Source organism: Sinocyclocheilus grahami, unplaced genomic scaffold (genome assembly GCF_001515645.1).
Source record: "Sinocyclocheilus grahami isolate Dianchi unplaced genomic scaffold, SAMN03320097.WGS_v1.1 scaffold339.1, whole genome shotgun sequence".
In the NCBI taxonomy this organism is placed as follows: domain Eukaryota; kingdom Metazoa; phylum Chordata; class Actinopteri; order Cypriniformes; family Cyprinidae; genus Sinocyclocheilus; species Sinocyclocheilus grahami.
In genome coordinates, this window is record NW_015505518.1 from 475,268 (window position 1) to 495,925 (window position 20,658).

General features: G+C 39.2%; 2 protein-coding genes across 10 annotated transcripts in view; both read right to left on the minus strand.

Annotated features, from left to right (window-relative positions):
• Window positions 1-657: 657 nt before the first annotated feature.
• On the minus strand, window positions 658-18,190 carry septin3 (septin 3). 9 transcript variants are annotated; one of them, XM_016295707.1, is made up of 11 exons: window positions 14,809-14,870; window positions 14,587-14,671; window positions 12,133-12,372; window positions 11,915-12,043; window positions 5,903-5,984; window positions 4,796-4,933; window positions 3,810-3,927; window positions 3,624-3,719; window positions 3,389-3,485; window positions 2,627-2,678; window positions 658-1,918 (listed from the first exon to the last, which is right to left on the minus strand). In XM_016295707.1, the coding sequence occupies exons 2-11, from the start codon at window positions 14,609-14,611 to the stop codon at window positions 1,783-1,785; spliced, it is 1,113 nt and encodes a 370-aa protein (XP_016151193.1). In that variant the 5' UTR covers window positions 14,612-14,671; window positions 14,809-14,870; the 3' UTR covers window positions 658-1,782. The 9 variants fall into 9 exon arrangements, with proteins under 9 accessions (XP_016151193.1, XP_016151190.1, XP_016151198.1 ...); XM_016295704.1 differs by lacking the exons at window positions 14,587-14,671; window positions 14,809-14,870 and adding an exon at window positions 17,844-18,188; XM_016295712.1 differs by lacking the exons at window positions 14,587-14,671; window positions 14,809-14,870 and adding an exon at window positions 16,544-16,553.
• Window positions 18,191-18,283: 93 nt separating this feature from the next.
• Window positions 18,284-20,658, minus strand: part of LOC107602988 (uncharacterized) — a 2,613-nt gene continuing 238 nt past the window's right edge. The window contains exons 2-4 of the mRNA XM_016295653.1: window positions 20,208-20,638; window positions 18,498-19,552; window positions 18,284-18,354 (exon numbers count right to left, since the gene is read on the minus strand). Of these exons, the coding sequence (XP_016151139.1) occupies window positions 18,284-18,354; window positions 18,498-19,552; window positions 20,208-20,620 (1,539 nt within the window). The 5' untranslated portion in view covers window positions 20,621-20,638. The remainder of the gene's footprint in view (window positions 18,355-18,497; window positions 19,553-20,207; window positions 20,639-20,658) is intronic.

Consider the following 20,658-nt stretch of genomic DNA (forward strand, 5'->3'; position numbering starts at 1 on the left):
ATTTTGCCCTACTTTTACAGACTTTTCTTAGAGTGTAGCATACGAACTACTAATACACTGCTTAAAACTAGAATTGTCCAGAATGAGTAGTTTTACTAGTTTACTATCTAATAAAAATAAACTTAAATTGTAACTGTTCAAAAATGTGTGCGTTTAATAATTCAATGTTGTATTTAAAATTAGTTATTTATATTATGCATTTATATTATTTTATAAACGCATCTAAATGAACATATTTACTTTTTTTTTTTTGGCTGAGATTTGATGCAGTGACACAATTTTGCATCGTGATTACGCAATGACGTCACCGCATCGCGTCGTTTAGCAACAAATCAACCTTCCTTTAGCAACTTCCCCTGAAAATGGGCAACTCTGTGGCGATTCAGAATCGCGCCACTCACTGGACTCTGTGAATACTGACTCGGTTTAGTCTTTAGTCATACGGCTCCCTCTACAGGCAAAATGTGGGAAATGCCGAGATGACAGTCTCTGTTTCTGTTCTATTCAATACAACTGAAACAAGTCACTAACATGAACTGAACTGAAAAGACATCTGGTAAACCGAGTTGTGTTTGGACCCGAAAAAAACAAATGTGAAAACTCAAGGCAATTATGGCAAACATGTTTATTAAATTAAAACATAAGCATCATAATAAATACAATATAAATAATATTTCATAATTATTGTCCAAAGGTGTTTTATTATACCACACCAGCATTAATTAAATGTGATATGAAAAAGATCAACTGATTTAGGATCAGTATGTGTAGACTTCCTACATATATAATGTTCTGTGAAGTGATATTGTGAGATGGAATGTAGAAGTAATTACTCATATACACACAATTGGATATATTGGCACACATGGGAAATGAAAATAAAAATTCCATCACATTTGAAGACAGAAATCACTATTACCGTATGCAAAACTTTGAGAAAGCTTTGTAATTTTCGTACTCATTCGCACAAACATGGGGTGTCCATAGAAAATGTGCTTGAAGAAAAACCTCAAAACCACAACTCTTGATTTGTTAAAGGCACTGATCATTTTTAATCGGTGTTCTTTCAGTTTCCTCCTGAAGTTTATTTAAACACGTTAGCCACTGTAAATCCTGGCATGCATTTAAACTGCTGTACCTGCTTGGAATGATCTGTAGGAATATGCTTCAGTGGTCACTTCAAAGTCCTCGGAGACTTGTTTTGGCAGAGATACACAGCAATGGTAAAAAGTTAGTACTAGAGAATCTAATGTACTTAAAGAAACACTGCTGTACTCTTACAGGGCCAAAGAAAATGAGATACTTATTAAAACACTTGCGTGTTAAAATTTAGTAGGCTTACACATAACTTGAGTATGTTTAATTGGCATAGGTACTAAAAGTGTGCTAAATGTTTTAATAAATAAGGCCCATTGAGCTGCAGACTGCAGTGGCAGTATAGGTTCCAGTAGTAGAGGACAGAGCAAGTGATATGCCAACACTGGGCAATTTCCAATTACAAATGCTATAGCACAAGGCTATTTACCATCATGTTAGACCTGAACATGATTATCACGAGCAAACTCGCTCACTAAAGTCAGCAGAGTGAGCAACTGGGGAAGGCTTTTTCTAATTTTCAAAGGTTGTGCAACAAGAGATAATGACATGTTCCACAAAGGGTTAAAAGGAGAATAAAGACAAAACCTCCACAGCAATGAAATCTTCTGAGCACGCACAGCTGAATTATTACAAGATGAATCTTGGTTTTCTCTCGCATCCTTACTATGCCGCTTATTTGTTTCGTCACAGGTTGCTTTCTTGTGTGTCTTGGCCAGAGGAGGAGATGGGATGTAGACCTCCATTATCGTTGAGCCTCTTGGCACGGTACGTCTCGTAGTGGATGTTATGAGTAACCTCCTTCAGGTCCTGGAGGTGAGACCTGAGTGTATTATAACAATATTATTTGTGTTGAGTCACTGTTATTTTTTATAAAAAAAAATTTAAAAGTAATATAAAGCCTGCAAATTGAATTATATAAAATGTTTTTTTAAATATTATTATTATTGATATTAAGAGAGCATAAACATTGATAAATGTATAAATAAATAAATAAAAAACAAATGACTAACTGTTCAAACATTTGGAGACAGTGAGATTTCTATGTTTTTGAAAAGTCTCTCATGCTCATCAAGGGTAAAGTTACAGTACAGTATTACAGTAAAAACAGTATTATTTTGGAATATTATTACAACTGATTTTTTTAAGTACATTTTAAAATGACATTTATTCCTGTTATGCAAAGCTGAATTTTCAGCATCATTACTCCAGTCTTCAGTGTCGCACGATCCTTCTGAAATCATTCTAATATGCTGATTTGCTGCTTAGGAAACATTTATTTTTATTATCAATATTGAAAACAGTTACGCTCCTTAGTATTGTTTGTTTTCAGGGTGAATAGAAAGAACAGCATTTATTTGAAATAGAAATCTTTTGTAGCATTATGTTTTTATTGTCATTATCCTTGCTGAATAAATGTACACTTTCCAAAAAAAAAACAAAAAAAAAAACTTACTGACACCAAACTTTTGAACAGTAGTAAATACAATAATATTAAGATTAGTATATCAAATAAGGTTTTATACATCACCTAATCATGAAATCACGAAGTAAGGAGAATTCGCAGTGATTTGGGTTTTCAACTACAGAGATTTTAAAAAAAGAGTTTTGTCAGAAAATATGTATCAACACAATACACTGTACACAAGTACAAATACACAAGGTTTACTGTAAAATAGCTCATTCTTTATACACAGTATCTTAAAAAGATACCTTGAAATTGACTGTCTTGTTTGGTCAAGTTAAATTGTTAAAGCTGCCCTAAGTACATACTGACAGGGTGGAAAACATATAGAAAACATGCAGTTTCGTTTTGTAACCTTTTGAGATTTAATTTTTTATAAAATGTCAAAAGGTGACAAATAGCACCTGAGAGAACTGGAGAACCTCATCTGAATGAAAAAGTGATTAAAATTCCTTATGTTCACATATTTGTATTATTTTGTGCAAATATACATATAATCCTCAAACATAATCCTCTTGGAAGCAATTTCAGTCCATGTTTTAAATGCAACAGACAGAAAATGCTCCCAGTATAGAAAATGACCCAAATATTATAGGTTTGTTTGCCAGCTGCGGGAAGTTCTCATCAGTTACTCTAAGATTTGACTTCAGTTTCAAAAGTTTCAAAAGTCCACTTATCTATTTTGTTATAATAATAGAACCACAATAACAAAAATAAATATTTTAATCTAGCTTGGCACAGTGAAACAAACAGATAACTTTTTTTTTTAATTCCAGAAATCTGCATTAAAGGTTTGAAATAACACAGCAAACACTTCTGCCTACTCACCCTCCACCACTCCCCAGGGTGTCTTCCTGCCCAAAATTCGTTTGGCATTGGCCTGGTACTCTTTATCACTTCCTACCACGGCAAAGGGCATTGCCTCCTGTAATGCACAGATTTAATGAGACAAACATAATGTGAAAACACACAGACCAACAGATGAGGGATGAAAGATGAGATAAGAGAGATGTAAAGAAAAAGAACAGCATGCAAGATGTGAGACGTGAGAAGTTCCCCTTACCCTGATCTTATCATTATCACTCTTATCCTCCATGTCTTCATCAAACTCCTTCTGTGGATAACACTCAATCCCACACGCTTCCAGCTCCTTCCTCACCTACAAGAGATTATAGTAAACTGTAATTAATCAGCGTGAGAAAACTGACTTGATTTTAAATCACCATGTGAATCTGTCTTTCATTCTTACCTTCTGTTTAAATTCAGTTTTCTCATCAAGAGTGAGTGTGTCTGACTTGGCAATGACAGGAATGATGTTGACCACACGACTCAGATGTTTCATGAATTCAATATCCAACTGGCGAAGCCTGTGAAAGATATAATTAATAGACTGATAGAAGCAGATTTTATTACAGGGCCACTGGCCTTTCTGAGGTTCACAGTTTGACTAATAAAGCTCAGTCAAGCATTACAGCTGAATGAATGCTCACACACACGGTCTTAAATCAACACAGCGGCTTACACAGCTGGAATACACTACACAACTTTTTTCCCAGATTTTTGCTCCAATTTACAATCTGGACAAGTCAATGCAAGTTGTCGAAAGTCAGAGCCATTCTGCAAATTTGAGATGACAGATTCCACAGAAAACCATGTAGAGTATGATGATCACAGACTTCAATTTTTAACAACAGACTATGATTCTATGCAGTCTGACGATATCAAACATGTTTGATATTTTGAGCCAATTTTTGAACACATTTAGTTTTCATTTGTCATGCATCTGTGTGTTCGGAATGACCTCAAAGTCTGATAGTGTGTGATCATCAGATGCCGAGTTGTTCCTCTGTAACCATTTACAACGTTGACAAGTTTGAAAAACTATTCAGATTTCACTAAATATTCAATAATTCAATAATTAATGAAGCTGCAACTGAAAGCATTTTTCAACTATTGACAAATAATACAAATAAATCTCAAAGATATTAATACTCCAGAGAAGCACACAGAAATCCATTAACTTATTGGTGTTCTCGACAGAGACCAATTTGATTAATTACAGTTAATAATATGGCACCAAAATGTGAGCTGATTCAGTATGTGATTAGCTGTGGCTGATCATATACTATGCTGTCATATTTGATGAAAAAATAAACTTCGATACATACTGATAGAATCTGGTACAAGTATGATATACGAACTAAAGTAAAATATTCTCATGTAATTCAAACTCACGAGTGTCCAGTTGGAGATATGAAGTACAAGCAGCAGTGTACTCTGGTATCAGGGATGCGTTTCTTGCGAGCAATGTTGACTTCTTCCTTCAAAAATTTCTCGTATTGTTCATTGATGTATTTGGATATGGGCTCCCAACTCGGAACACAAAGGGAAAAAATTCAACAATGTTGCATGTTGAGAGCTATGTTAGAGCACACGAAACGTTGAAACAGCAAATTAAAAACCAGACTAGGCCAAACAGTTTGTTTGTAGTTCGTTCAGAGTTTGAAACAGCTTTAAGTGAACGTTCCAGAAAAGTGGTTAATTTCTTCTATTCAGTCCGTCTTGGTCAGACACAAGTAAAAACACACATACCGGAGACTTACTGTTTAGTAGAAATTGAAGTTGTAATTCTACTTGAAACCAAGTGACACTGATGCTGTTATTTCATGTTTAATATGATAAAGCCGCTTGCTTTAAAGCAATCTATTGTATGAAGTTCTACATAAATAAAATATGACGTGACTTTACCGGAGTGCTGAATTACAGAGCTATTGCAAACATACCCACATCACTCTGATAAGATCAACTTCTGTTTTCTCAGTGTTGTCATTTTTGTTGTGTATTTGTTTCGTTATTGAGAGGAAAGCATGCAGCACATATTCATCTAAATGCCTCTCTCAACATCATGGGTGGCGTCGGGATATTTGCAAAAAAAGTATACCACTGCTCACGTATTTCAAACTTCTTTTTACCCCAAGCGAAAAATTAAAAAGAAATTTAGGTTTTAAGCTTTGGTTCTGTATGAATAAAAAGCTGCATAAAAGGCAACATTAACACCTGATTCTTGTCTGTGCAAATTAAGTGCAAATATGGAAGTCAAAACACTGACCCTCACACTTGGAACATTTTTGTTCAATTTTGAAGCCAGTTAGTAGCAGCCAAAATTAAGCACACAATTGACCCCATTTATTTTATCTAACACAAATACGTGTCCTCAATTTCCCAGATGCAGTGATGCAGGATGCACTGGTATTTTGAATCATATGCAACAACTAAATTAGTTAAAAATAGCTACCGGTCCTCTGGCTTTAACAGAGAAGTCACAAATAACACAATACTCACCAATTTTCATTGTTGATTTGGTCCCCAAAACCTGGTGTGTCAATGACTGTTAACTTCATCTTCACCCCTCCTTCCTCAATCACTGCAAAATCAATATTTATCAAGCTACAAATGCAGTAAATGCAGCCAGTGATTGTTTCTGTGACAGGATATAGTGGTTCAGTGTCACAAAATAACACCACCTTTGTCCATATCATGAATGCGGTCCAGTATTGAATCGACACCACTGACTTTTATTATATGGACAAAAACAGTTGAAACATTCTTAAAGGGGCAGTTCACCCCAAAATAAAAATTCTGTTATCATTTACATTCCAAACCATAAGACTTAATGTTCTAACACAGTGGTTCTCAATTCCAGTCCTGGGCTACCACTGCTGAGCACATTTTGTATGTCTCTCTTATCTGACGATCTTGGTTCAGTTCATGGATCTCCCTCCTAACGAGCTGATGATCTGAATCAGGTGTGTTAAATAAGGAAGACATACAAAATATGCAGAGCAGTGGTATCCCAGGACTGGAATTGAGAACCACTGTTATAACACAAATTTTTTATATTTTAATTAAACCTGAGAGGTCAACTAAAAGTCCAGGTAAACAAAACTTAGAAGATCCAAAAAGGTCATAAAGGCATCGTAAAATTAATCCATATGAATCAAGCGGTCTAATGCAAGTCTTAGATCTTCTAAGTTTTGGTGACCTGGATATTCAAAGCAAATACAAAAACCTCTTAGGTTTCATTAAAAATATCTTATTCTGAAGTTTAACCAAAGTCTTATGGGTTTAGAACGATATGAAAGTGATTAAATGATAAGTTGTGATTTTTGGGTTGAGGCGAGGGGGCGTGGTTCAGTGAGGTCTGCAGCGGGACAGAGGGATGGGAAACGAATGGTGAGTAAGTAGGTCAGTAAGTGCAAAATGACAATCACCTGTGTCTTCTTGCAGTAATTGGCATGGAGAGACCGATTAAAAGCCACCGGGACACAGGAAGTGAGAGGAGGGAGATTGACAGAGGACATGTGTGTGTCGAATGCTCTGGAGAGCTGCCCGTGAATTTATTTATTTTGGGACTGAGTTTGTTTGAAGCACAGTGAGCGTGACTTTGCCTTAGAACTGTGAAAATGTTCAATAAAGATCACGAGTCTCAGTAAAGCCGACCCTGACCTCTTCCTTCCTTATCTCAACTACTTTCCACTGGTGCCGAAACCCGGGAAGGAAGAAGGGACGGCACCACTGTCATGCAGTCCCTGTCAAGTTCGCCATTTGCAGAGGTTATCCAGTCGTTTGTGGGACTCCACCAGGAACACCATCAGGCGCTGCTGGACATGCGGGACGACCAGGAGCATAGTTTCCATGCGCAACAGGAGGATTGCAAGCTGTTCCGGAACCTCCGGGTCGTTCAGGCAGGAGGGGCTCCACCACCGAACCCAGCCACACCCACTCATGTGCCTCTGAATAAGATGGGGCCGCAGGACGACCCTGAGGCCTTCATCTATCTCTTTGAGAAATCAGCAGAGGCATGTGGGTTGCCCCGAGACCACTGGCTATTGCGCCTCATTCCACTGCTCTCAGGAGAGGCGCAAGTGGCAGCCCAGCAACTGCCTGTAAAGAACCTCCTGGTCTTTGACGACCTGAAAAGAGCCATCCTGCAGCAGGTCGGCCCTTCATGATGGCTCAACAGCTCTAGCGCATGCTGCAAATGGCTGTTGGCTATGGGAAGCGACATCGACCGTGTGGTACTGGAACAGTTTATCGTCCCAAGGAAGACGGCAGAGTGGGTCCAGTGCCACCGCCCGACGTCACTGGACCTGGCCATTCAACTGGCAGAGGACCAGATGGTGGCGTGCCCAGGGGTCGGCAAATCCCTTCCAGCTGCCTCTCTCTCTCTCTCTCCTCCCCTGGTTGTCCTCCCTCTACTCCCTTGGGAGTACCGCCCAGGGAGTTGAGGATGGCCAGTGCTGGCGCCGCGTCAGCTCATTTTTCCCTGCTCTCTCCACATCAATCCCTTGACCCACTTCTTGCCACTAGGGTGGCGGGGAGGTCTGGGCCGGCCTGTTGGCACTGTGGGGATCTGGGGCATTTTATTGACAGGTGTCCAGTGATGGGGTTGGGACACTGGATCCGGGTCCCAGACGCCCCACAGGCTGCCCCCATTCAAGCTGGCTTATACCAAATACCTGCGAGTATTAAGGGGTTACTTATCAGGCTTTGGTGGATTCAGGATGTAACCAGAGCTCGATTGATCAAAGCCTGATTCAGCCCGAGGCATTGGATAAAAGCCGCATGGTTCAGGTATGGTGTGTGTATGGGAATGTGGTGGAATATCCTATAATGTCCACTGTTATTCAATTTCGGGGAAAAAATCATAGTGTAGTGGTTGCAGTTAACCCGTGCCTCCGACATCCACTAATTTTGGGAACAAATTGGTCCCCGTTTAGTGAATTATTGGGATATTTATGTGTGGATGTCTCTTGTGGGAAGAGAGAACATGGGAGGGCGGTGGTCACGCAGGTGGGAGAGGCTGAACCGGGACCCTTGGCACAGCATGATGATTTTCCCCTGGAACAGTCTCAGGATGAGACATTAAAACATGCTTTTGAACAGGTCCAGTCCATCGACGGTCAACCTCTCCAACCTGCTCGTCCCCTCTCCTATCCATGTTTTGCTATTTTAAAAGATAGGTTGACACAAGACACTCAAGACAAAACAATATACAACCCAATTATTAGTACCAAAAAGCCATCTGGAAATGCTGTTCCAGGCGGCGCACTGTAATCCTATGGCAGGACATTTTGGACAGGCAACGATAATAAATCGTCTCATGACCCGATTCTTTTGGCCCGGCATTCACAAGAATGTGCGCATGTGGTTCACGGCTTGTTGTGAATGTTAGCTGGTAAATCCTTCAATTCCCCTTCAAAAGAATTGGTATGGACCTCATCAGGCCATTAGAATGATCTGCACATGGGCATCGCTTTGCATTAGAGCTGCTGGACTATGCAACACAATACCCAGAGGCAGTGGCACTCCACAGCATTTCCGCAAAAAGTGTAGTGGACGCACTATTTCGTTTGATCTCCTGAGTGGGAATCCTGAAAGAGATTCTCACTGATCAAGGCACAGCATTTATGTCACGAACATTATGTGAACTAAGAATTATTGGGCATTAAATAGATTTGCACCAGCGTCTATCACCCACAAACAGACGGCCAGGTGGAACGATTTAATCACACATTAAAAACCATGATTCGAAAGTTCGTTCACAAAGATGCCAAAAATTGGGACAAATGGCTGGAACCCCTCTTGTTCGCTGTGCGAGAGGTCCCACAAGCCTCCACAGGGTTTTCCCCCTTTGAGCTTCTTTATGGACGTCAGCCCCATGGGGTGTTGGATATCCTGAGAGAAACTTGGGAGGCCGGACCTTCAGCAACAAAATTCAGTATGTGCTAGACCTAAGAACAAAACTCCACACTTTGAGGTGGCTCTCTATAGAGAATTTGTTACAGGCCCAGGACAAACAGAGCCGGCTGTACAACAGGGAAACCAGACTACGTGAATTTGCACCAGGAGATAAGGTACTTATATTGCTTCCTACGTCTGGCTCTAAATTACTTGCCAAGTGGCAAGAACCTGTTGAGGTCACACGGCGAGTTGGGGATCTCAATTATGAGGTGGTTCAAATGTGCAGGAGGGGGGCACATCAGATATATCACCTCAACCTCCTTAAAAAGTGGAGTGAGGCGGAGTCAGTGATGTTAGTGATGGCAGTGAGCAGAGAGGAAGATCTTGGGCCAGAAGTGAGCACCAAAGTTCAATCTCTTGCTCTGTCCCCAGGAGGAGATCGCCTCTCGCCTTCACAGCTCACTGATGTAGCTAGGTTAAGCAGAATTTTGCAGACGTGTTCTCGCCCCTGCCTGGTCGAAAAAATCTCATTCAGCACCATATTTAGACCAAGCCGGGCGTGGTGGTGCGCAGCTGGCAGTATCTTTTACCTGAACACAAAAAATGTGGTTCAGACTAAATAAGAGGCGATGCTAGACATGGGGGTAGTAGAAGAATCCCACAGCAATTGGGCAAACCAGATAGTTTTAGTGCCAAAAACGGACGGCTCTGTACGATTCTGTGTGGATTATCGCAAGGTGAGTGCTGTGTCGAAATCTGATGCATATCCAATGCCGTGGGTTGATGAATTGCTTTATCGGCTTGGTACAGCTTGATTTTATTTGACACTGGATTTAAATAAAAGGTATTGGCAGATCCCCTTATTGCCCATATCCAAAGAAAAAAAAGCGTCCACAATGGCATTTAGATTGCACCAATTTGTTATGCTTCCTTTCGGGTTGTTCGGGGCACTGGCCACTTTTCAACATCTCATGGACATGATTCTCCGGCCATGTGCTGCATATACCGCAACCTATCTGGATGACATTATCATCTATAGTAATGATTGACAGTGTCATTTGGGGCATCTGCATGCTGTCCTGGGAGTGCTGAGACTGTCTGGATTGATGGCCAACCCCAAGAAGTGTGCAGTTGGGCTGTGGAGATCAGGTGTCTGGGCTTCCACTTGGGTCACGGACAGGTGCATCCCCAAATTAGTAAGACGGGAGCAGTTGCAACCTGCCCAAGACCCAAGAACAAAAAGGAGGTGAGGCAGTTTCTGGGGCTGGGGGGATATTACAGAAGGTTTGAGCCTAATTATTCTGACCTCACCAGCTCACTGACTGACCTCAATAAAAAGGAAGCACCAGATCCGGTCCAGTGGACGGAGCTGTGTCAGCAGGCTTTCACCCAGGTAAAGGCTGCTCTGTGTGGCGGACTGCTGTTCCATTCTGCTGATTTTCTCTCCCTTTTTTGCTAAAGACGGAAGTGTCAGATAGAGGGCTTGGAGCGGTCCTGTCCCAGGAGATAGAGGGAGAGGAGCGGCCGGTGCTGCACATCAATCAGAAGCTCTCTAAAAGAGAGATGAAGTACAGCACCATTGAAAAAGAATGCTTGGCGATCAGGTGGGCCGTTCTCACTCTCCGCTATTATCTCCTGGGATGGGAATTCACTCTCTGTTCAGCCACGCACCCCTGCTGTGGCCTGAGTCAGGTGGTGGGGGTATGTGGAAAGGGGGTTGTGGTCCAGAGAGGTGTCTGCAGCAGTAGAGAGGGACTGAAGATGAGCGGTAAGTAAGTTAAGTGCAAAATGACAATCACCTGTGTCTGCTTGCAGTAATTGGCGTGGAGAGACTGGTTAAAAGCCACCAGGAAACAGGAAGCGAGAGGAGGGAGACTGACTGAGGACTCGTGTGTGTGTGTGTGTGTGTCAAATGCTCTGGAGAGTTGCCCATGGATTTATTTATTTTGGGACTGAATTTATTTGAAGCGAAGTGGGCGTGACTTTGTTTTGGAAATCTGAAACGTTCGATAAAGATCACGAGCCTCAGTAAAGATGACCCTGACTTCTTCCTTCCTTATCTAAACTACGTTACATGGGTTAACTATTTTTTTTAAGTCAGACATGTTTATCTAGACACAATTTCATGATGATTTAAAACATTTCCCACCTGACACCTATTTCACACCTACATTTCAAACACCATAAGAACAATATCTCACAACGTCAATAAGAAATAAATATCTAGCCTTTTTCTGTACACCATTTGGATACATATGATATCATTTAGTTTGCCAGCTGTTCACTTACCTATAGGGGATTCACCAACAGCTGGCCTCCTAACTTTGCCTGGGCACAACACATGCCAGTCTAGACACATCTTACTCAAAAGCACATATGCTTTAGGTCACCACTGTGCTACAGGCCCTGGTGTGTTGATTACATCAGCAGTAACTAAATTAGTCTTTCTTAATTAGTCCATGATGTCTATTTCTGTCAAGTGAAAGGTCTGTCCTTTAGCAACCAGTGCTTAAAAGGTTTCCTTGAACAAACAACGGATGCTGTTGTGAATCCTTGACACAATGAGACACAGTTAAATGTTTAGAAGTCACGTGATCAGTATGCTCTTACCATGAGATACAGATTTAATCTCAACAGTCTTTGGGATCTTCTCATCACGACTCCAGCTTGTGCTCCTCCTGCTCACCTGTGACTTAAAGAGAGTATTCACTAAAGTAGACTTCCCAAGACCACTCTGACCTGGAGATAGAGAGAGAGAGAAAGAGGGGAAATGGTAAGAAAGTGAAAAAAGTAAAAAGTAAATGTGAACAAACTGCTCTCCCACCCACCAACCACCATGATGTTGAAGTCAAAGCCTGTCTTCATGGTCTTCTTCCGCATCTGCTCAATGATGGTGTCTATTCCGATGTATCCAAACAATGCAGATCCTCGACCTGACCCTTGACCTTCACCCCCCGTTCCTTGGGGTGAAGGCACAAAGGGAACGCTAGAAGGCGGGGCCACATGAGATGGCTTAGCTGGGACGGCAGGTTTGGGTCTCACTTCAGGGGGCACAATTTCTGACATGTCTGTGTGAAAGAGTGAATCATAAACAATCAATACATTTAATCAGGCAAAATGTTATTTTTCCGCCATTAAATCTAGTAAAGTAGATTTATGTGATCATATATTTAAGGTGCTGCAAATGATAATTTTTTACTTTATTTGTATTATTTATTTAATTTGAAGGTAGCATTTAACTACTTAAATATACTGAATAGTGAACTTTTAGATGAAAATAATGTAAAGCAAATTATGACTTATTTATATTAATATTATAATACAAATTTTATTTGAATATAATCAGTATATAACTACATTCAAATATTCTGAATATTAAACTTTAGAATGCAAATCGTATGCAGCAAAATACATTCTACTATAATTATGTTTATATGAATATTAGTTATGATAATATAATTTTAAATGTAAGTTTTAAAAACTACATTCACATATTCTTAATATGAAGCTTTTGCAAATAATATGCAGCAAAATATGACTTAAAATTGTTTTGTTTATATTAATATTTGTTATGATAATATTTTTAATCTCTAATATGACAACATAAGTATGTGGATCACTGTTTATTTTGTGTTGTGAAGCAGCATATCTATGACTCTGTTACATATGCTGCTATATATTTTCAAATTACACTGCACAGCAGAAATCTTACAATATAGAAATATTCGTTTTACCTACACTTGACCAAAAGTCAATGGCTACCATCAACTGTCTGAACCTACCAGAATTCTTCAAAATATCTTCTTTTGTGTTCAGCACAAGAAATCAACTCATACAGGTTTGGAAGTGGATGGTGAGTAAATGATGACGACAGAATTTTAACATTTTGGTGAATTATCCCTTTAAGCCACATTTCTTTTTGCCTAAAGGACAACATAAAAAAAAGTAGTACAGCTTACCCCACTCTCCTCTACTCTGTTTTGCATGTACAATATGTTGTTGTTTAGAAAAAATAGGATTTGCGGAGGAAAACCACAAAGATTATACATCAGTGAATAATTTGTCTTTCAAATCCTTTGTATGCTATTGTGATCTAGTGCTCCTATTTCCCAGCCTAGTCCACTTTAAATGCTCCACTGAGTTGTCGGCCTATATTAACACATGCCACCCATTATCAGAAACAAATAATGAATTATTACAGAGGCCACTCAACAAATCTCTTTATCGAATTAATCACCCATGGTTGGACCTTTCTCACGCACCAAGACGCTCTTTAAACACCAACACATAACTTGAGAGGTTTCCTTCAAAGCGACAATGATGTGCGTCTTTCAATAGAGAATAATATTAGTATTAATGGCATTTTAAACGCTACTGACGGTTTAAAGGACGGGAAGCCAAACATACACACATTACCCTCCCCGTTTGTTCCATCATGTTTTACCTCAGAAGGATTCCGTATAATAATCAGAGGGAAACTTACCGATCCGTGTTTTTGTAGCGATCGAAGGATATGTTTTATTTGTCGTCCTTTCTCTGCCTCTCACTGTTTTACAGTCTATTGAAGTATAAGTATGCTAAGGCAGGAGTTGGACAGACGTTAGGGAATGATCATGTGTTCAGGTACCTCTCTCCCTCTTTCTTTCACCCCGTCTCTCGCCTTTCTATTCGCAGCTCGATGCACCTCAATCCTTCCTCCACCCTTTTTTTGTTACCAAGGAAACTAACGGGAGACTGGGGTGATGCAGTGCGCATGCTCAGTGCACGGGTCAAACTGAAATTAGGGATTGGGGTCGCTAGGTGATTTTTGATATTTTTGCGGCACTCTGCTATTTAAATCGTTGCCGTTTGTCTATGTTTGCTTTAGTAAGCTACATTTGTAGATATATTTATATTAAACATTACAATGCATGTTGTATCAAGCAGAATAATTAGACTAGGCTATTACAGTGGCTAATGATTAAAAACAGGACTGGTGAATAGTGTAAAACAACGTGATATACAATGACTTTCCTTAAATGGGTCATATGATGCGATTTCAAGTTTTCCTTTCTCTTTGGAGTGTTACAAGCTGATTGTGCATAGATAAGATCCCTGAAGTTGCAAAGACTAAAGTCTCAAAACCCCTTTAAGGAATTTTTTTTTTCGGTTAGAAAATATATGATAATCAAAAGAATATATATATATTCTTAATTCAATATATATATATATATATATATATATATATATATATATATATAATTCAAAATAATTAATAATAATAATAATAACTATCAACTAACATCTATTCCGTTCTGCTGATGTCATCGAGTCCTCTAATTTTCCAACCACCTTGTTCCATGCAACATTTTGTCCTCATTGAATATCCTGAAATACATCATATTATGTACATAAAAGTCGGTTTTATATAAACTTAAACTCACAATACCACATAACTGTACAAAACAAAAGATTAATTTTTATTAATTGAAGATTGCGAGTTTTATGTCATCAAAACTACTCACATTTCACGACTGTGCCTGCTTGTCTTATGCACTCTGTTCACATGTGAAGTGTTTGTGGCGTATTCAGTGGCCACAGAAGTGCCGTTGAGCCTCAGTGTGTCTTTTACCTCATAACTGGGTTATCTCACTATGTTTAGACAGGCCTGTGCTTGATGATAAGGCAGAGTCCCTATTTTGCACACTATACCATTTACGGTTTGTCCAATGTCATCTATATACAGTATCATGGCTTATATTCAGCAAACACTCACATATTAGGGTTTATATGGTTCAGATCTCTAGATACATATTGAGTATTTTAAAAAACTGATTTACCACAAGCCTTTTTGACTTGATCTTATTTTTATTTGGTGATATATATTATATAGCATTGTCCCTTTTGGACACTGACGTCACATTAATCACCAGTGTTTATGTTACATGATCCCAAAGAGCTGACTGTAGAGATCATTAATTTTGTATAAATTCATATTAGAGTTACAGGCTAGTAGCATTCCATTAGTAGCCTAGTATTAGTAGTAGTAGTAGTATTCCATTAAAAATTTTCCTGATGAAAATGCAAGTGCTCGCTCATGCCAGGTCAATGCAATTCAGTTGCAAAGGTGTTCCGAGTGATTTTAGCATGTTGCTGTGCAACTGCTAAGGTGTTCTGGGTGATTTTTAGAACTTTGCTATGGGGCTGATAGTGTTTTGAGTGATTTTTTGCAAATTGCACAGTGTTCTGAATTATTTTTAGCATGTTGCGAGTATTTGCTAAAGTGCTCCTTGTTATTTTTAGCACATTGCTATGTGGCAAGGTTCTAAGTCCACATTGTTGCTAAAGTGTTCTGAGTGATTTTGTAGCATGTTGCTAAAGTATTTAGTGTGATTTTTAGCACATTGCTATTTAGTTCCTAAGGTGCAATTTTTTTTAACGTTGCAGTGCAGTTTCTAAGGTGTTCTAGGTGATTTTTACCATGTTGTTATATGGTTACAAAGGTGTTTTGGTTTAACCACATGATTTAAGGTATCAAATTAAAGTATCATATTGTGCACTTAAGTAAAAATGTTAATAGGCTTAAGGGCTGGTTCAAATCTCTAACCCTAAACATCAAAATGCTAACTGTGCTTCTTGCCCAAACATTCACCACTAATGACAAGTTCAAGTCTTCCTCCCTGATACATGATACTTTACATGCCTAGGCTGTTTATATACTAAATTTAAATAATGCCGCTATGTATATACAGTACATGCTATTTGGGATTCTCATGTCTTTAAGCAGCTTTATATACAATCCTTTTAATGCAATTCCAGTAACTTAGCTTTGCACTCACCTGTATACATGCATTCTTCAAGACAGGACTCTAAGTCTGCTCCACTCCTCATGTCTGCGACTACAGATGGCTGTACTGGTGGGGGGTCTTCTTGGTCTGTTAACCACAAGGAGTTTATGTCTTGAAATCTCTCACAGTCTGTAGAATGAAGTGTGTGTTTGGACTCTTGTTGTTGATCTAGAAATAACTATCAACTAACATCTATTCCGTTCTGCTGATGTCATTGAGTCCTCTAATTTTCCAACCACCTTGTTCCATGCAACATTTTGTCCTCATTGAATATCCTGAAATACATCATATTATGTACATAAAAGTCGGTTTTATATAAACTTAAACTCACAATACCACATAACTGTACAAAACAAAAGATAAATTTTTATTAATTGAAGATTGCGCGTTTTATGTCATCAAAACTACTCACATTTCACGACTGTGCCTGCTTGTCTTATGCACTCTGTTCACATGTGAAGTGTTTGTGGCGTATTCAGTGGCCACAGAAGTGCCGTTGAGCCTCAGTGTGTCTTTTACCTCATAACTGGGTTATCTCACTATGTTTAGACAGGCCTGTGCTTGATGATAAGGCAGAGTCCCTATTTTGCACACTATACCATTTACGGTTTGTCCAATGTCATCTATATACAGTATCATGGCTTATATTCAGCAAACACTCACATATTAGGGTTTATATGGTTCAGATCTCTAGATACATATTGAGTATTTTAAAAAACTGATTTACCACAAGCCTTTTTGGCTTGACCTTATTTTTATTTGGTGATATATATTATATAGCATTGTCCCTTTTGGACACTGACGTCACATTAATCACCAGTGTTTATGTTACATGATCCCAAAGAGCTGACTGTAGAGATCATTAATGTTGTATGAATTCATATTACAGTTACAGGCTAGTAGCATTCCATTAGTAGCCTAGTATTAGTAGTAGTAGTAGTATTCCATTCAAAATGTTCCTGATGAAAATGCAAGTGCTCGCTCATGCCAGGTCAATGCAATTCAGTTGCAAAGGTGTTCCGAGCGATTTTAGCATGTTGCTGTGCAACTGCTAAGGTGTTCTGGGTGATTTTTAGCACTTTGCTATGGGGCTGATAGTGTTTTGAGTGATTTTTTGCAAATTGCACAGTGTTCTGAATTATTTTTAGCATGTTGCGAGTATTTGCTAAAGTGCTCCTTGTTATTTTTAGCACATTGCTATGTGGCAAGGTTCTAAGTGCACATTGTTGCTAAAGTGTTCTGAGTGATTTTGTAGCATGTTGCTAAAGTATTTAGTGTGATTTTTAGCACGTTGCTTTTTAGTTCCTAAGGTGTTTGGTGCAATTTTTTTTAGGTGTTCTAGGTGATTTTTACCATGTTGTTATATGGTTACAAAGGTGTTTTGGTTTAACCACATGATTTAAGGTATCAAATTAAAGTATCATATTGTGCACTTAAGTAAAAATGTTAATAGGCTTCTTGGCTGGTTCAAATCTCTAACCCTAAACATCAAAATACTAACTGTGCTTCTTGCCCAAACATGCACCACTAATGACAAGTTCAAGTCTTCCTCCCTGATACATGATACTTTACATGCCTAGGCTGTTTATATACTAAATTTAAATAATGCCGCTATGTATATACAGTACATGCTATTTGGGATTCTCATGTCTTTAAGCAGCTTTATATACAATCCTTTTAATGCAATTCCAGTAACTTAGCTTTGCACTCACCTGTATACAAGCATTCTTCAAGACAGGACTCTAAGTCTGCTCCACTCCTCATGTCTGCGACTACAGATGGCTGTACTGGTGGGGGGTCTTCTTGGTCTGTTAACCACGAGGAGTTTATGTCTTGAAATCTCTCACAGTCTGTAGAATGAAGTGTGTGTTTGGACTCTTGTTGTTGATCTAGAGTGAATGGACACTGCGGCATCCATCCAGCCATGGAACATTTCAACATTTCAGAGCTGTGTGTGTGTGTGTTTGGGCTGTCCGAGAGGTCCGGGTGAATAGCTGCATCGCATTTCTCTCCAACAAATTTAGTTGGACAACTAGTCGCACACTTTTTGTATAACAGCGAGCCTCTGTATCTTCTTGCAAATCTGTTATCTTCATGCAAGGTCGCTTCGCTTGAAGAGGATTTAGAAGAATCTGAATCCGAAAAGCTGCATCTATTTTGGGATGAATTGCTGCCATTCCTTCTCGTGTTCCCTGTTTGGTTTGAGGAAGATCTTCTCCATGCCTGAGGAGTTTTGAAGTATGTAGGTCTACTGTCAGATGTTCTTTTGATCACAGGTCTACAGATTCGGCTCAGCTGACCGCATTCAGTGGCTGATCTGTGACTCTTCAAAGGGAACTGGAAGCAGCTCATCTGGCTGCACTGACCTGATGTTTTACTGTAGCGGGATGTGATGACAGCGGTGTCTGTTTCAGAAGCTGCAGACTGAGGCCTGATCTTTGGTTTAGACTCTTGGTTGTCATTAGCACTGGTTTGATTCTGTTGGGAAGAGTTCATCATCATATTACTTTCATGAGAACGATCATTGGTTGCATTACAGTCCTCTGAAGCTCTGTCTTGAAGCTCTGAGTTGGATGAAACCAGTACACTGTATTCCTTTGGAGAACTTACATTGTCCAGTTCTTGAAAAATATTCTTTTGGTTTGTGATACTTTTAGGTGATGAGATTGGATTTGTAAGTGCTGACTGTGTGGAGAGTTGTCTTGTTCCTTCAGCTGAAACTTGTGGGTGGTTTTGAGGTTTCCCACAGCTCCTCTCACACATCATGGTGGGACTTATTATCTGCTTGGCTGCCCCTAACATTATCTTTGAACGAACAGGTTGTTTTAACTTCTCCGAAACAGCAGGATGTCCATCGCTCTGAATTTTTGGGTTGTTCCCTTCACTGCTTTTCTTGATCTTCTCCAGATTAGAAAACTGGGCACCAGAGTTTATAATCCTGCCTGTTTTAATCAATCCAAGCCGGATTCGAACTAGAGTAGGGTCTTGGGATTGGCACTTCTTTTGATAGCTAGCTAAATTTTGTGGTCTGAATGCATTTTTTTCAACATGTCTGAGGTTTTTAGGGCTTAAGCTTTCAGACATTGAAGACTTGGTAACTCCCCTGCAACAGATGTTCGAATTTTGCTTTAGTTTATCCTGCTGTGGAGGTCTGAATGGATCTTTTTGTAGGCCAGTTTGCTTTTTTTGACCCCCCGTGTTGGATATGGGGATTGATCTCACGCTTCTCTCAGTGGATAAAATGGGCATGAATCTAGATATTTTGTTTTCTACTGGCCTTGCTTTACCACGCATATCAGTAGAATGTAATGGTTTGTTTTCGTCAGTTGGTAGCACTCTAATTGTTTTGTCTAATTGAGAAGAAGTCTTGACTGACTTCAGTTGTGGTGAATTTAGGGATGTATCCACTGTATTGATGATACTGTAGAACACAGAACAGTAAAAATGGACACGGTAGCATTAAGTATGATGAATAAACTGAAGTTTTTTATAGTCAAATTTTTTCAACAGAGTAAAATATTGTAAAATTAAAGACATTAGCAATATGTAATATTAGGAAATGACACATGATAATGTAGTATATTGGGACAGGGGTTCTCAAACTGGCATCTAGGGACCCCCTGGGGACGCAACAGGATTATAGGGATTATATATTTTTAAATGTATTTTTAAGGATTTAAAAGTTAACTGTAAAACTGTGTTTTGTAATTATATTTAGAGTTACAATTTTGTACAAATACGTTTTTATTTAACTGAAAACTTTTCACATTAGGTTTTTGTATCAAATTTAGTGGAGAGAAAAATAAACACTCAACACCAAGTAATTATTTTTCAGATAACATTTTAATTATTTGCGTTGATAGAATTATTTTAGTATTTAGTTTATAATATTATGTATTATTGTATATTAGTATTTAATTTTACAAAACGCAATGCTTTAAAGTATCATTGTTTCTCACACAGGAAAAAAACGAGTCTTTATATTTTAGGAAGGAGGTTCCTCATGAGGGGATCTGCAAATTTGGGGGTCCTTGGCATCAAAAAGTTTGAAAACGTCTCTGCTGAGTGAAACATACCTTTGTGGAGAACTATCAATCAGGTTCTGATGTTCCAAGCTTTGCCCGGTCTGACTGAAGGAGGAAATATGGATGGGCTTTTTTAAGACAAAAGAGGGGGAAAGAGGTATGGGACAGGGGGACACGCTAGTGGGTGAGGTAGATGGGTCACAAGGGGGACAGGGAGACAGACGAACAGGAGAGTACGATGAAATAAAGTGAGAAGACGGACTGAGACGAGAAGGAGAAGTGGATAATGGTGAGAGATGGGAGGGAGAAGAGCCTGAGGTAACTGGACATGGTGAAAGACGGGAAGAGGAAGGAGAAAGAGGGATACGACTTGGGGAGAGTCTTGCTGAGGACAAAGAGGGTGAGTTGAGGGGAGACCCAATAGGTAATATGTTTCCAGTTGGATCTAGTTCCCTTGGGTTCATTGCAGTATATAACACAGCCTGTAAGATTTCATAAAAAA

Coding starts and splice junctions, on each gene's coding strand:
- septin3 (XM_016295704.1), bottom strand. CDS start 18,072: ATGTTGAAATGTTCCATGGCTGGATGGATGCCGCAGTGTCCATTCACT. Junction 3,928..4,795: donor ATATCTCCAACTGGACACTC/GTGAGTTTGAAT, acceptor TATCTTTCACAG/GCTTCGCCAGTTGGATATTG. Junction 3,486..3,623: donor GTGATAATGATAAGATCAGG/GTAAGGGGAACT, acceptor TGTGCATTACAG/GAGGCAATGCCCTTTGCCGT.